The 15,221-nt window shown below is 54.3% G+C and overlaps 6 protein-coding genes across 6 annotated transcripts; 1 reads left to right on the forward strand and 5 right to left on the reverse strand.

Moving 5' to 3' along the window:
- Positions 1–1,189: 1,189 nt before the first annotated feature.
- On the reverse strand, positions 1,190–2,225 carry BDP55DRAFT_557017 (methyltransferase; the record flags this gene model as incomplete). The annotated part of the gene is made up of 4 exons (XM_060569653.1): positions 1,190–1,393; positions 1,475–1,819; positions 1,922–2,093; positions 2,167–2,225. 4 exons carry the CDS (start codon positions 2,223–2,225, stop codon positions 1,190–1,192), a joined length of 780 nt encoding a protein of 259 aa, XP_060427089.1.
- Positions 2,226–2,535: 310 nt separating this feature from the next.
- On the reverse strand, positions 2,536–3,540 carry BDP55DRAFT_695632 (mitochondrial carrier domain-containing protein; the record flags this gene model as incomplete). Its single annotated transcript, XM_060577489.1, has 1 exon — positions 2,536–3,540. The coding sequence occupies one exon, from the start codon at positions 3,538–3,540 to the stop codon at positions 2,536–2,538; it is 1,005 nt and encodes a 334-aa protein (XP_060427090.1).
- A 78-nt stretch (positions 3,541–3,618) lies between these two features.
- Positions 3,619–3,939, reverse strand: BDP55DRAFT_730830 (uncharacterized protein; the record flags this gene model as incomplete). The annotated part of the gene is made up of 1 exon (XM_060579742.1): positions 3,619–3,939. One exon carries the CDS (start codon positions 3,937–3,939, stop codon positions 3,619–3,621), a length of 321 nt encoding a protein of 106 aa, XP_060427091.1.
- A 573-nt stretch (positions 3,940–4,512) lies between these two features.
- Positions 4,513–7,056, reverse strand: BDP55DRAFT_671065 (heterokaryon incompatibility protein). The gene has a single exon (XM_060575433.1). The coding sequence runs from the start codon at positions 6,676–6,678 to the stop codon at positions 4,600–4,602; it is 2,079 nt and encodes a 692-aa protein (XP_060427092.1). The 5' UTR covers positions 6,679–7,056; the 3' UTR covers positions 4,513–4,599.
- A 170-nt stretch (positions 7,057–7,226) lies between these two features.
- BDP55DRAFT_586838 (DNA repair protein rhp54) lies at positions 7,227–10,134 on the forward strand. Its single transcript, XM_060570881.1, has 2 exons — positions 7,227–7,383; positions 7,449–10,134. Coding segments are annotated over exons 1-2 (2,409 nt in total). The 5' UTR covers positions 7,227–7,381; the 3' UTR covers positions 9,856–10,134.
- Positions 10,135–10,231: 97 nt separating this feature from the next.
- BDP55DRAFT_556952 (UDP-glucose:glycoprotein glucosyltransferase) lies at positions 10,232–14,808 on the reverse strand (the record flags this gene model as incomplete). The annotated part of the gene is made up of 3 exons (XM_060569644.1): positions 10,232–13,384; positions 13,436–14,609; positions 14,675–14,808. 3 exons carry the CDS (start codon positions 14,806–14,808, stop codon positions 10,232–10,234), a joined length of 4,461 nt encoding a protein of 1,486 aa, XP_060427094.1.
- Positions 14,809–15,221: the final 413 nt, after the last annotated feature.

Raw genomic sequence — 15,221 nt, forward strand, 5'->3', positions numbered from 1 at the left:
GTGAAATGTTGCCGAGACGATCGGATCCGAAGTGGGGCGGCCAGGCCGGGCGTGAGAAATGTCTCCGAGAAAAGGCGCCGAGTGATGAACGAGCAAGTTTCGGACCCAGTAGCTTGGCATGACTCATTTCAAAAGGAAACTGATCACATATCGCATATCAATCTTGGTTGTGCTCGATAGTAGTTGTCGAAAGATCCTGTGCGGGTGGGTGCTATCATATGTCGCCGGTCGTGGTAGTAGTGACCCCGTGGAAGAAGGACAACAAACAGTTCACTCCACTCCAAAGTTCTTCGCTGGTTGTTTGGTTGATGCATTTGGTAGGCTCAATTCCTTACATACGTAAGAGATGGTATAATAAGTAATTGAAAACGGAGCGCGGTTCGGTCTCAAGACATATCTCGTGATCGCTGCTCTCACGATCGCCTCCTATTCGAGATGAAGAAACAGTTATGTTCGACTCCTATGAGTAGTCCAAAATTGAAACGGAAACAATGAAGACGGGACAGGACGGCCTTTAGGCATCACCTTCTGAGCGAACTTCATAAATGATATCTACAGTTTCAAGATGAACACAACATCAAATCCACAACGACGAAAGGGAAAGGAGAATAGAAATAATCCCACAAACATCCGAAAGAAGAACTCCTGGTAAAACATAGGTGCCAAGAAGTGCAAAAAGAATAGCTCTCAAGCGTGGAGTCGAGCTTAAGGGTTCGAGGTCCATCTCCCTAGAGACTTGTGGAAATCTCACGTCCCCAACTGAGTGTTCCATAGTAACCGCTGGGCTACATCGCCTGAGGGGGTTGAAACCCCCGTTTGCCTGTTGGAATGAGGAGAGTAGGTTGGTAAAAAACGCTTGCCATTGCTGGATGGATGACCTTGATGGTTTGAGGGTGTGGATGGGCGCGTGAGGCTGTTCGTGAGGATAGAGTTGGAGTATGGCTTTGTTGAGATGGCGGAGTGGCGCTATGGGTTATGGGGTTGGGGTGAGGGAACTTGCTCGAAGAAAAGTCAAAGGAGGATTCGTTTCATGGGTGCTGGTTGCTTTCTCCCGAGGTTCTTGATTGATTTGGTTGTGGCCGGGAACTTGGTTAAGAGAAACCGGATTGCGTATTGCTTCAATCGATATATCGACGTCAAGAAAGACATCCCATTCCTACCAAATCATTGCTAACCAAGTAGTCTATCCTCACGCCTTTCTCACTGAAGAAGTAATGACCATCTTCCTATCCAATCCACCAGCCTTCCCAGAAACCTCCTCCGGAACATGACTAACCTCTCCATTCTCAACATATACAAACTTGCTCTCATCACACCCAGCATCGAGAAACCAGCCCCTGAAAAGCTTTTCGCTGAAAACCAGATGCTGATTCGTAGTTTTGAGAACGTCGTGCTGGTGGACCTCATGCTCATGAACACCATGTTCATGAGTCCCCCTTCCATGAGCCTTACCTCCATGCCCTCCGGACCAAACCTCCCCCTTTCCCTCCCCCTTCTCGAGCATCTCTCCCTCCGCCTCCAGCCCTGTGGGCTTACAATCCACCCCCTCAACAGCAATCAACACACCACCAACCCTCACCCTCTTCGCAAGCAACTTCAACATCCCCAACGGATCATCAAGGTGATGAAGCGCCATCGATATGATAACCACATCAAATACCCCCTCCTCAGCTAACCCTCCATCCGAAGCCAAATCACCGGCAACGGCATGGGCTTGCGCTGGAGCGTATCCCAGCCGCGCCGCGCATTCATTATAGCGTTGGACGATGGCGGGCGCGATGTCGATGCCGAGGATCGAGTCGACGTAAGGGCTGAGGGCCTAGAGTTCATGAAGTTGTTTTGTTAGGAGCCATGTTTGCAGAGAAGAGGTTGAGCAAGGCAAGGTAGCCATCGTTTGAAACTTGGAAGCAAGGTTCTTTACCCAGGAGGCACCGCCCGAGGCACAAGCATAATCTAAAAGCCGGACGGGGTTTGACGGGTCTGTATCCCGGGGCCGAAGACCTAGGTTCGGGGCCTGGGTGCGTAGGAAGCGGGTGAGTTGTTCGGAGAAGACTTTGATCCAGTCTTGATCTAGAAAGGTATGTGCGTTCGCACTAACGTCATATCAATGTCAGCTTCACGACTTGAGGATGGATCCAATATTGAAGAGAATTGGGGTTGGCGGACTCCCAGAAGACGCGGTTGATTTCTGCCAGAGAAGCTGTCTTGGATTCGGTCGTGGCCATGATTGCAACTGTTAGATGTTTGATGGCTTTGTATTTCGTCTATATTTGGTACTTGAAAGATTGATTGTAGTTGCTTGAGCGGCCTTGGTTTTCTTTATATAATTGATCCCAGCTTCAACTCGCCGAGCTTGATATTCTGTGCTTGTGTGGTTGCGTGGTTGTCTGTGATGCCGGAGAGTATTCGGCAACTTTCTCCATCAAGGTGCGCGCGCGCACAAGCGGCAACATTGCGGTGACATTCAGAAACCGCAAGGCGACCATCTGGAGCCGACCTTTCTCATACCACCTATTCCATCAAAGTCGTGATTTCTCACATGACTTGTCCTGCAGGCTCAATGGCAGCAGCAGGCCGTCTCCGGCCCTCGCCCATCTCATACATGGCCCACTCGTACACGGCCCACTGAACCGCGTTGACGACGAAGGCTCGCACGCTGCAGACCGTCAGACCGCGGAAGAAGACTCTCATCCCGCCCTCGCGGTAGGCATCCCTTGCGACCTGCATCGCGCCTGCACGCTTCGCCGGCTGCTGCTGCTGCTGCTGCGACAGCCCTTGTGCAGCAAGCAGAGGTGACCTCTCGGGTGACTGAGCCTGTGCCTGGAACGCCTGCGTCTGAACGCGGGTCTTAATGACGTCCAGTGGGAAGATGCTAACCCACGTCACGATACCCGCGAGACCGCCGCAGAGCAGCACCTTGGCAGCTTCCTCCTTCAGATTCGTTTCCTGCACGCCGTCGCCTCCGACGCCCATCCACCGCGTGGTGATTTCATACGACCAAAAGTAGAAGCCATACCCGACGCTATCCCGCAGCGCAGTCACCACGCCACCAAAGTAGAGACCCCTGATCCCCTCGGCGCGCCAGACGTCCTTCGTGATAGCCCAGCTCGAGGCCGGCGGGGAGGAGAGCTGGGCGCGGCACTTTATCAGCTCTGTCGGTGTGCTCACGACCCAGGTAGCGAGACCGCCGACGGCGCCGGCGAGCCATGTCGTCCAGAGGCTGGACTGGACGTCGAGGGCGCGGTTGAGGGCGGCCGCTGTGCGGTTGTAGGAGACGAATAGGAGGGCGTTAAGGGCGCCGTAGCCTAGGATCGGGGCGGCGGAGCCGGTGACGAGGGAGGCGGGGGATTCGAAGTGGCGGAGGTAGGATGCGGCTGCGGCTGCGGTGGGGCTCGGGAGCGGGAGCGGGGAGGAGGGGAGGGGTGTCGAGGGTGCGGAGGCCGGGCGGGCTTGGAGGCGGACTTTGAGGAGGTCGAGGGGGTTGCCGATGATGATGCCTACGGCGCCGCTTATGTAGCCGGCCCAGAAGTCGGCGGACATGGTGGGCTGGCTGGCTGAGGGTGGTGAAGTTTCTGGTGACAATTGTGTGCTTGTAGCTAGCAGGAACGTTCGAGTACTTTAGGAATCGCGGTATTGAAGGCGGTTGTCAGGGTCGAGGTAGTGGTTGACTTTGGCCTGGGCGACGGCGATTCCGGTGCATATGCCGAGGTAGGAGAGCATCCATCCGCCAGAGGCTAGAGCCCAGAAGCGGGCATTCTTGAGCGGGTTCGGGTTCGGACTGCGGACGCGGGAGAGGTACTGGTAGTGTGCGTAGTGAGTGAGGACGGTGCCGCCGAGGATGGAGGGCCAGTTGTCGACGATCCAGAAGATGCGGGCAGAGGGTGGACGGAGCGGGGTCCCGGGAGAGGAGGAGGATGAGGAGGGGGAGGGGTCAGCCATTATGGGGTTGATGAAGAGAGAGCGAGAGAGCCGTGCTTTGTTTCGTTCGAGACGGGACCGAGGGAAGCTTGGTGAAAGCGGAGAGGTGCCGTGGGACCGGGGGCCGGGGGTGCTTGAGATCCACCCTGACTAGAGACGTTGCGGGCGGGCGTATCCGTACGAATACCTAGACGTGGTAGTGGTATTTGATGCGGAGCATGTGAAGATGGAGCTGTCGTCAGGCGCGGGGGCATGAGCGTCGATATGCAGCTGTGAGGTCAATTGAGTTTAGATGCGAGTCAATGAAATCGCAAGCAGTCAGCGCAACGTATCTAAGATAAGAGTGCGCCCGACAAAGAACGTTGGAATGCGGGCTTGCGCCGGTTGTGTCGCGTTGAAGAGATGGAGTTGGGGGCCGCAGAAGTGAGGTATGAGGGGCGCCGACCGTCTGGCCCAATGTCTCACCTGATTTCTGGTGTCAGCAGGTACCCTAGAGAGCTCCAATTGTGGGGGTCAGGTCTCACCGAGACTTTTCGGTAAGTCTCGGTGGGACAGTCACCGAGGTACACCGTTCACTTCACCTTGCTCAAGACGATTTTCGATTCAGTGTATTATGGCAATCTTCTTATGAACACCTCAAAATGATGCCACATGCTGTAAGCAGTATCAGCAAACATGTTGTCACTGGATGCAAATATCTTCCCACAACGCATCCTTAATAACGGCTTCCCCGTGCATGATGCCGTGCACATAGGCCTCCCCAATCAATCGATAGCTAAAAGGCCCAGAAATAGAAGACACCGGCAACTCTCGAAGCACAAGCGGTGACGGACAGCCAGCCACCACCCATATCCCATCGCCATCTTGCACAGACTGACCTCCAAGTCCCATGTGATCACTATCCGTCAGGAATGGCCGCCTCTCCCAGAGTGTCTCAAACGCAAGATTCACATACACCTGGCAGGTGTGCTTGAAGCGATCAAACAGCCCCTCGACTTGCTCCTTCTTCTCACATTCCTTGAGCTGCTTCAAATACCCCATGATCATGTCGCACGATGGCACCGTCTTGCTGACATCCGATGCGGCGAGTCTCTTGATGCTCTCCAGACGGCTGATGTGCTCTTCAATATCGGCGCCTTTTTTCATGGCGCAGTAAACCTCCCACACGACGTGGTCTGTGATCCAGGAGTGGAACGCCTTGCGCAGGCTGTCCGGGGCGGGGTGCGTGAACGCGTCTCGGTCACCGATCAACGTCCTCCAGAACGCCTCCACTCGACACTGCCCTGTCGGCTGATATACGGGATCGCATTGCAAGAGGAAATCGGCCCATTGCGTGAAGCTCCCGTTGGTCGCTAGCTCAGAGTATACCTCGCCCACCAATGATATCGTGCCGACGCACAAGGCCTTGACGTGGAGGAGCCTGTCATCGACGACTCGATAGTTCGTCGGCATGGACCGGCAGGCATCAAAATATGGGATCTCGGCGGGCCATCTCATCGCTAGAAAGGCAGAAGGGCCGTTTGCGGAGAAATCAGGCACCCAGGACGGCAGACCCTCAAGCTTCTTGACCGAGTCATCAGGAACCGCCGTCAGGAGAGCCAGGTTATTGCATTCTTCCATGATGAAGACTGCCGTGTCGGTGTATATACTGACAGGCGTGCAGTGCTTGCGGTAGTTGGCCTCCAGCTCCGTCCTCGTGCGGCCACTGAGATCCAAAAGTAGGTTGAGGATGCCCAACAGACCAAAGACCTGGTCTCTAGGGTCGGTGGCTTCCACTCCGACCGTCAGCCGTAGCATCAGGAACAGCAGCGCACCCGCTGTTTTCGTTCTGCTGCTTCCGCCGGTGCAGGCGAGAGGACCTACTATGTGATCTAGTGTGGTGCTGTCCCACATATCGAGAATGTCGCGTCTACACCTCTGGATTGCGACGATGCCCGACGAATTGCTGCCAATCTTGACGTCCTTGATCGTAGGGTTGTCATTGTACAAAACCTCCGACAACTGTTCGTACAGACGACTTTCATACAAAAAGTCGGAGCAAAATGCCACCGTCTCCCAAGGAATAACATCGTTGCCCCAGAGAATACAGGCGTCTTTTGACAAGGCAACCTCCTGGACGACCCAAACGCGGTTGAACCACTTGCGTTCGAAAAAGGCAACAAAGGCGTACCACACATCATCCGGAACATGTAGCAGGCCGTATTTACTCAGAGCATCGTCGTCGAAGAAAGAGTTTTCCTGGTCGAAGCTGAAGTTTCGCTGGGTATTCTCGGCCATTGTACGAACAAGTCTGGATACCTCAGCCGGGTAGTGCTCTTCGGTGACGGAGCCTAGCCATATGTCAACGCGGGTGGCCTTTTTGTAGATACGGTCCATGATGCCGACTTGCATGCTGCGCTCAGTGTCGTCGGCCTGGTTGATGCTGATGGCGTCGATCCAGTACAGGTCACAGGAGTTGTGCGCTCGGATCCAACATAACGCATCGTGCAGATTCGGAAATAATTCGAAGCTGTGGTCATTGAGTATCACCGAGACTGTCACGGGCTGTTCGATTTGCCGAGAGGGCTCCTTCATGGCGAGGGGCGACCCCCATGTGTAAGAGAGGCCTCGGTATGCTGGCAGGTCAGCAACGGCGTGTTCTTCGAGTGAAAGCTGCAACGGTTCATCTTGAGATGCTCCGCAACCTAGGATGCGCACAAGACGAATGGTTTCCTTGCCGATACGGTGGCTGTATTCGAACTTTGCTGTCCCAGACGACATGGCTGTAGACCGGGGAGCATCTTACAGGGTATTTTCTTTCTCGTAATCCTCACCAGATAAAGAGAATTGTACGGGGACTGAAACGCTTTTGTAATTGCTAAATTGAATGTAAGCCAGGCATCATGACTTACTTAGCCACGTATGACTTTGGAAGAATCGTCAGCTGCATCATTAGGAGCAAGACTAGGACGGCGCCAACTTTGGTTCTCACGCACGGCTTGGCTGCGCCGCACAATTGGTCAATCATTGAAGACATTTTGGTAGCAAAGCATGTCGCTTGACATTGAAAACCTGACGAAGGATTATAGCCATCCAAGAGAATGACGCGTCAAGTCGTCGTTGAATGTCTCGTGAAGTTGTTGTTTTTGGGATCGATAACTGCGAGTTTGAGGTGGAAGAGACGGGTGTAAGTGGGCGACAGACTATACTTACAGAGAGATGTCTTAGGTAAGCATTGGTGAGGTAAGCAGGCTAAATAGATGGGCCCTGGTGCCTGGTGCACGTGAAAGCGTGTTTGAGTGGCGACGCGGGTCGAGTCGCGCTTTGCCCCAACACAACATCGGGCCCTCGACCGGGAACATTGGCCCTATTCTTTTCCCTCCTCTTCATCCGCCACTCCTCTGCTGGTCTTTGCGAATAACCACCCCGGGACTGCGCATATCCTGCAACCGCAGCATTGCTACTGCACAAATCGCGGCTCAAAATGTACGCAATTCTAGTCCAATGCCTCTCCAACTAACACGGCGCTGTATTAACTAACCCTTCCACAGGACTGTCGACGTCACCGCCACCCCGATCGCGAACAAGGAGAACGTGCCGTCTAAGCGATGGCCGACTCCTCAGTCAGTTGATAAGCTGTCAAGACCGTTCAAATGTCCCGGATCAGCAACGAGAACAGTCGCAACCGACAGACCGGCGCGAAAGAAGAGAAGGGTCGATTACAAGGGTGCTGATGGCGAGACCGACGCCGATAAGCCCTACACAAATGCCGATCGCCTGGCTTTAGCGAATCGAGATGCGAATAGATTCCCCGTATTTCAGGCCAAGGACAAGTCAACTGTGTTTCGCAAGGCATTCTCGATACCTTTGATCAACAAGGATTCCAGTGCCTACAACCCGAACCGACCTCCACCAACACTTGGTCTGCGCACTGGAGCACAGTTCATTGCGAAGCCCTTACACGACCCCAGTGGCGAGTTCGCCATTGTGCTATACGACCCGACCATTGACGATAAGCCCAAAGAGCCCGAAAAGAAGGAAGACAAGAAGGATGCTGAGGCCGAAACTAAGATTGACGCGCCTCTCGTCCACAAGAGTCTGGCTGAGATCCTAGGAATCAAGAAGAAGGTTGAAGGAGAGCACCCCCGGGTTCCCGTCGTCATCGACCCACGACTGGCCAAGGTTCTGAGACCACATCAAGTTGAGGGTGTTAAGTTTATGTACAGATGCGTTACTGGCATGATTGAGGAGAAGGCCAATGGCTGCATCATGGCAGACGAGATGGGTCTCGGCAAGACCCTTCAGTGTATCACTTTGCTCTGGACTCTCCTGAAGCAATCCCCGGATGCTGGAAAAAGCACCATCCAGAAGGCCATCGTTGCATGCCCTTCCAGTTTGGTGCGCAACTGGGCCAACGAATTGGTCAAGTGGCTTGGCGCTGACGCCGTCACGCCTTTTGCAATTGACGGAAAGGCGTCAAAGGAAGAGCTGACGCGACAGCTGCGTCAGTGGGCCATTGCGAGCGGCAGAGCAGTCACGAGACCAGTCATTATCGTGTCTTACGAGACCCTGCGTCTCAACGTGGAGGAGTTGAAGCACACCAAGATTGGCCTGATGCTTTGCGATGAGGGTCATCGTCTCAAGAACGGAGACAGTCAGACTTTCAGTGCGCTCAATAACCTGAATGTCACAAGACGAGTCATTCTGTCTGGAACTCCCATCCAGAACGACTTATCCGAGTACTTTGCCTTGATCAGCTTTGCCAATCCTGATCTGCTTGGTACTCGTCTGGAGTTCCGCAAAAGATTCGAGCTTCCGATCCTCCGCGGACGTGACGCTGACGCACTCGAGTCTGAACGGAAAAAGGGCGATGAGTGCCTGGCTGAGCTGTTGGGCATTGTTAACAAGTTCATCATTCGCCGCACCAACGACATCTTGTCCAAGTACCTGCCCGTCAAGTATGAACATGTTGTGTTCTGCAATCTCGCACCCTTCCAGCTGGATCTCTACAACTACTTCATCACGAGTCCGGACATTCAGGCGCTTCTCCGTGGCAAGGGCAGTCAACCCCTCAAAGCCATCAATATCCTCAAGAAGCTCTGCAACCACCCGGATCTGCTCAACATTTCGGATGATTTGCCCGGCTCAGAGAATTGCTACCCCGATGACTATGTCCCGAAAGAGGCGCGTGGCAGAGATAGAGATATCAAGCCCTGGTACTCAGGCAAGATGCAAGTCCTTGACCGCATGCTCGCCCGTATCCGCCAGGACACAAACGACAAAATTGTGCTTATCAGCAATTACACATCGACGCTTGATCTGTTCGAGAAGCTCTGCCGCAACCGCGCTTACGGCTGCCTGCGTCTCGACGGCACCATGAACGTCAACAAGCGCCAGAAGCTCGTCGACAAGTTCAACAACCCGGATGGAGAGGAGTTTGTCTTCCTCCTCAGTTCCAAGGCCGGTGGCTGCGGTCTCAACCTCATCGGCGCCAACCGCCTGGTCCTCTTCGACCCCGACTGGAACCCCGCCGCAGATCAACAAGCTCTCGCCCGTGTGTGGCGTGACGGCCAAAAGAAGGATTGCTTCGTCTACCGCTTCATCGCCACGGGCACCATTGAGGAAAAGATTTTCCAGCGCCAGTCTCACAAGCAATCACTGTCCAGTTGTGTCGTCGACTCCGCAGAGGACGTTGAGCGGCACTTTTCGCTCGACAGTCTGCGCGAGCTGTTCCAGTACCGGCCCGGTACCAAGTCTGATACCCACGACACGTTCAAGTGTAAGCGGTGCAAGCCCGATGGCAGGCAGTATATGAAGTCGCCTGCCATGCTGTACGGCGACACGAGCACGTGGAATCACTTTGTAAATGAGGGGTTGAAACCGATTCAGGATCTGCTCCTGAGGCAGGAGTGTGGGGAGCCGGAGGTGTCTGCTGTGTTCCAGTATATTTCGCATTAGAGTGTTGTCTTTGACGGAAGGGTATGTGCATGCATTATGAATATGTGGCTTCTTTGTCTTTAAAGGAGTCAACAGAGGGTGATTGGCGTCATGAATTCGGAAATGGCCAAGGTGTTGCGGGGGGCTTTGCTTGATACAACGGACTTTATGAGAAGTCCTTATGAACATACTACATGAGCTAGAAATATTCACGTCTGTAGAAAAGGCGTGTTGGCATGTCGAGCGTAGCGTTTCGTTTCTACGTTCAAGATCAAGTCAAAATAAAAGAACATTTCATGGAATGCGAGTGTTCGTTTCTTTCCTGTCTTTCTACGTAATGCTGCGCAACTCTACACAAGAATCGTTAGGTTCTCTGACTAAAAAATCTTGTGAATGTCTATAGCTCGTCTCTAACATGCGTTTGTTCCGAGGGCGGCTCCTCCCAGTTGCGGCTCTTGGTGTTCTTCTCGACCTCTTCAACGATAAGAGGCTTCTGCTCAGACTCGTCTACGACAACATTGGGCGCCTCAGCGGGCAGACCCTTGCGCTTGCGGTCGAGGGCGGCAATATCGTCGTCGTAGACGGTCCACTCGGGCACCTGGCGCCTCGCGCGATCGAGCTTGGGCTCCTTTGTCTGCGGATTATTGCACAGGTCAATCGTCTTGGCCACGCGCTGGCTCTCGTCGGAGCACCACGTCTCGCACCACAGCCACTCCTGCGGCAGGCTGTGGATGGGGATCTGGAACTGCATGTGGTTGGGCAGGTCCTGGTCGAGGTTGGCGAGACTGTTGGGGTCGGCGCTGAGGGAGTGGTATGTCTGGCGGAGGCGGTCGCCCGCGGCGAGCTCGCGGAAGCGGCGGAGGTCGACGACGTAGAGGGCCGAGATGTGGTAGGGTTGTCCGCGGAGGTAGTTTGCCCAGTAGCCCTGTTTCCAGAAGCGGAAGCCTTCCATTTCGGTGCGGGAGTCGCACATGGGGGTGAAGCCGTAGGGTTTGCCCTCAAGGTCGTGGTTGACGAGGGACATCATATCGGTGCGGACGATTTGGTCGGCGTCGACGAAGATGACCTTGTCGAGGGAGAGGGGGAAGAGCACGTCGAGGAAGAGGATCTTGTAACCCCAGATCTCGCGCTGCTTCTCCTTTTGCTGACGCAGCCAGTGAGGCCACTTGAAGGTCACCATCTCGTACTTGAAACCGTATTCCTTGGCCATGTGCGGGATGAAGTCCTTGAAGGAAGGGGACAGGAACTGCTCAATGAACCAGAACTTGACCGTGTGCTTGGTGTTCTTCATGACGCTGACCATCATGATGTTGAGCATGCGCTCGTAGAGATGGCCGCTGGCGACGGAGAAGATGTTGATCTCGGCGTGCTCCTCGTCAGATGCTGACTTCTTCTTGCCCAGGATGCCTTCAGCGAATTTGAGGCCGCGGCCTACGATGCTGTTGTCCTCGGGTTCGGCCAGCACGTCCGACTCTTCCTGACCTGGCTTGCGTGACAAGCGAGGGTACAGAGTCGTGCCTTGGAAATCCATCAGCACCACCTCGGTGCCCTCATCGCCCGGCACAGGAGCCCATCCCTTCGCACCAATGCTATCGATGGTGTAAATGTCGGTGCTCCTGCCTTCCTTGAGCTTGATGTTGTAAAAACCTGGGTTTGCCTTGAATTGGAAGTATCCGAGGTTGGCCATGATCAAGGTGTCGGCGAAGTGAGGCTCTTTCTCGGTGCCCAAAACGACCTGCGCACCGCGGGGAGGCTGCGACTGTCCTCCCTCACGGGAGTGTCCTTCAATGAGGATACTCTCAAGCTCGTATGAGGCGTGCACGTTCGACTTGATGGAGCTGAGTTTGATGTTGTCCGGGTCGAAGGGCGAGACTTTGGGTGCAACGAGCCAGGATGGTGGGACGTCCATGCCGGCGTTAAGAAGAGCCTCGGAGGGCAAGCTCTTGAAGGATGCCTCAAGTGCGCGAACCTTGCCAGCTTCATCAAACGTCGGCTCTGACTCAAGTACATATCGGAAGAATCTCTTCACAGGCAGCTCGTCAATCTTGTCCTTCGGGTTAAGGAAGAGCTTCAGATATACGCCCTCAAGCTCGGATACAACCTTGAGGATAGGTGCCCACCGTTGTGCTTGCTCACTGGCAGGGTTGAGAACACCGACCAAATGGATGCTCGATGTCTCGGGGTTTCCAATTTCAATGGCAGTGTAGGTTGAGTTCCAAGCATCGTGAGCACTGACACGCAATGATGGCGCAGACTCGAAAATGCCAGCAGGGAGGTCAGAGATGGTTGACAACGCCGTGACTGACGTGATCTTGGCAGCTGCCAGAGGGCCAGAAATCTTTTCTGTCAATCCAAGCTCATCCACAGCCGCGTAGACGGGGAGGATACGGGCCTTCTGCTCAAACTCCAAGAGGAACTGGAAGTCATCGCCTTGGAAGGGATCATCTTCAGTGAAAGGTCCAACGACACGGCCATTGAGGATAAGTAAGTTGGAACCCGGCTTGACCGCCGCGAAGGAGAGGAATTCGTTGAGGCTTGCAGTGAAGATTGCATCCGAGTCACCAGCAGCGGCACTGAGGAGGTTCTTGATGTCGGAAAGAGTCTCAGCTTCAGCAAACTTGTCACCGCCATTCTTCAATGCCGTGTTCACATTAGAAGCCGAGGCAGATGCTGGAGGGTTGTGGACGATGTCAAGACGCACGCCAGGGTTGTTGCGACGGAAAGCCAAAGATGACAGAAGAAGGTTTGCTCCCTCATCCGAGGTGAAATCACCGACAACCGTCAGAACAGCCCAGTTCTCTTTCGTCGAGTCTGCGTAAGCCTCAATCACCGGGACCTTGCTGAAGAGACCGTCATACTCGGTGTAGATCTTGTTGACATCGAGGACCTGCAAAGACTTCTCATCTTCTGGGTAGATGTAAGTATTGCGACGCTTGACGGCCTTCTCAAGGAAGAAGTCCGGAATCCAGCTCTTCTCATCAACCATGCCTAAATAAACGGCGCGCTGAATCGCTTGCAAGTCACTGGAAGCCTTCATGCTCATTGCCTGAAGCCAGTTGTTCTCGCGAGAAACCGGAATACCGTTGATGAAGACGGGTGGAACGGGCGTGTTTGCGTTGAGTCTCTTTGCCCAGTTCTTGGCCAGCTTGACGATGCCATCGAGCTCGTCCGACTCCACCACCTCGGCAAACGAAAGTATCTTCGAATCCGCATCCGGAAGAGGCTCACGGTCCTGGATCGCCTTGTCGAACGAGCCTTGGTCCGGCTTCTCAGTCTTGGAAGCCTGCATAGCAGCATCGAGATACTCAATGAAGACATCTAAGCCATAGTTGTCGAGGAGATAGTAAAGAACCTTGCTGATTTGGAATGCATCCTCAGTGGGCGTCAGAGGAACCAAACCAAAACGAATAGGAAGCTTTCGCTGAACAAAGGAGTTCATCTGAGCCACCACGCTGAGATCCTCCATCTTGGAGAAGTCAACGGGAATGATGAGGTTGAAGATGTCGCGCTTAATGGGAGGCAGCTGGCCAGGGTAAACACGCTGAAGGAGCTGGGGTAAATTAGCACCTGGGACTTGGCAGAGAGGATAGATCGGACTTACCGAAGTTAATTGATCAGGGAAATCTTGGTAACGCTCGTCCTTCTCGAGGTCGTTGAGGAACATGATGACCTGCTCCTCTTCAAGGTCATCCGTCCAGTCGAAGCGCGGGGGCTCCTCGTCTGACTTGGACTCGGCAACCTTGGGATGGCCAAGGAGAGACACAGCTTGGCCGCCCGTGAAGCCAAGATCGCGAACGCCGTCGATAAGCTTGCGCTCACGGCGGAGGAGATCAATGATGGTGAATGCCTCAATCTGGCGCTCAATGAGCTGGACTCCATTCATCCAAAGCACGTTCATACCGCTAGGAACCAATTGTTGGCGATTAAGCTGGTGCTCGGCGAGGAACTCAGCAGACACGTTGTGGGCGGCGATGGAGGTCGAGAACTTGGGGAAGTCTTGCGACAACTTGACGAGCGTCTCAAAGGGGTTCTGGCTCTGCATGACAAACGATGCAGCCTTCAGACCAAGTTCCTGTACCTCGGACTTTGACAGCGGCTTCAGGTCAGCCACCTCTTCCGCAGCGTCCAAGACCTCCTCAGTCTTGACAGCCTTCTGCGAGTCATCCTGGTGCGCCTCTCGGTCATCAATGACGATGTAGTCTGTCCTCTTCAAGGCCAACTCGACTCCGTACCCGCTGACGGGTAGAGGCTCCTCGTACTTGCCAGCAGGCTTCGTATAACGCAGGCGGTATTCGAGCTCTCCATTGCGAGCCTTCTGAGCCAGAGCCTTGTGAAAAGAACCGAAAGAAGACGAAGTCGGGTCTGCGTATAAGATGGCCTCCTTGCCAGATCCTAGAACTCGGTCGAAAGGCAGCACCTTTGCGCCGTCCAATGTCGAATCCTTCGCGCTATCTAGAGACGGAGTGCAATACTGTTTTCCTCCTTGCTCAGCCCAGATTTCACAGCCATCCTGAGTCTCCGCTCCGAGCTTTGGCTCTACGGCGGTCCGGTAGTATTGATAGTGGGCTTCGATACGAGGAGCGGCGGTCCGCAAGGAAAGGGCCAGCTTGAAGGTAGATAGGGCGTCAGGTGTGGTGATGTGGCCATCCTTGTTTAGAGCATGGAGGAACTTGTCGTAGACCTCTTTATCAGTCTTGGATTCGCTGAAGTAGCCGCTGGCAATGCGATCGAGGAGAGGGAAGTAGGCAGTTGCATTTTCACCCGCGGCGGTCTCACTAGAACGGTTATGTTAGCCAGCCGTGAGACAAACAAGGGGTAAGCATTGAACAAGTTCACTTACAGCAGCTCGAGAAGATAGGGGCCAGACGGGAAGGCAGCCTTCATATCCACTGTCACAGAGGGGACTGCAGCGACATTAACGGCTGCCAACAGCGACAGGCCAAAGCCCACTGGCAGTTGCGACAACCGCACCATGGTGAAGGAGGGAGCGCGACGGCCGGCGCAAGGCTGTCCTCCAGATTGGTCGGTACTTGCAACAAGTTGTTGGCTTGGGGTGTCGATAGAAAGCGAATTGGGTTTCTTTTGAGTCGAGACCGGGTGGAAGGAATTCCCGAAGACTTGTTTCTTCCTGCCGAGAAGGAGGGCGGCAAGGTTGGGTGAATATTAAGGTAGACAGCTTCTGAAAGAAAGTGTCTTGGACTTGGAGAAGAAAGGGCAGGGACGCCGAAGAAGGTGTTTTATTTATCGCCTCTGTCGCATGGCGGGTGCAAGAATGCTTGGAGGGGTCTCCAGAGACGAATTCCGTTTAGGCGGGCCAAACGTATTCGTAGGTAATACGGTCTAGGAGTTGCTCAGTCCGGGGCCGGTGTAAGTGACCGCACCTTCTG

This window comes from Colletotrichum godetiae (assembly GCF_030913485.1).
Source record: "Colletotrichum godetiae strain CBS 193.32 chromosome Unknown BDP55scaffold_33, whole genome shotgun sequence".
Taxonomy (NCBI): domain Eukaryota; kingdom Fungi; phylum Ascomycota; class Sordariomycetes; order Glomerellales; family Glomerellaceae; genus Colletotrichum; species Colletotrichum godetiae.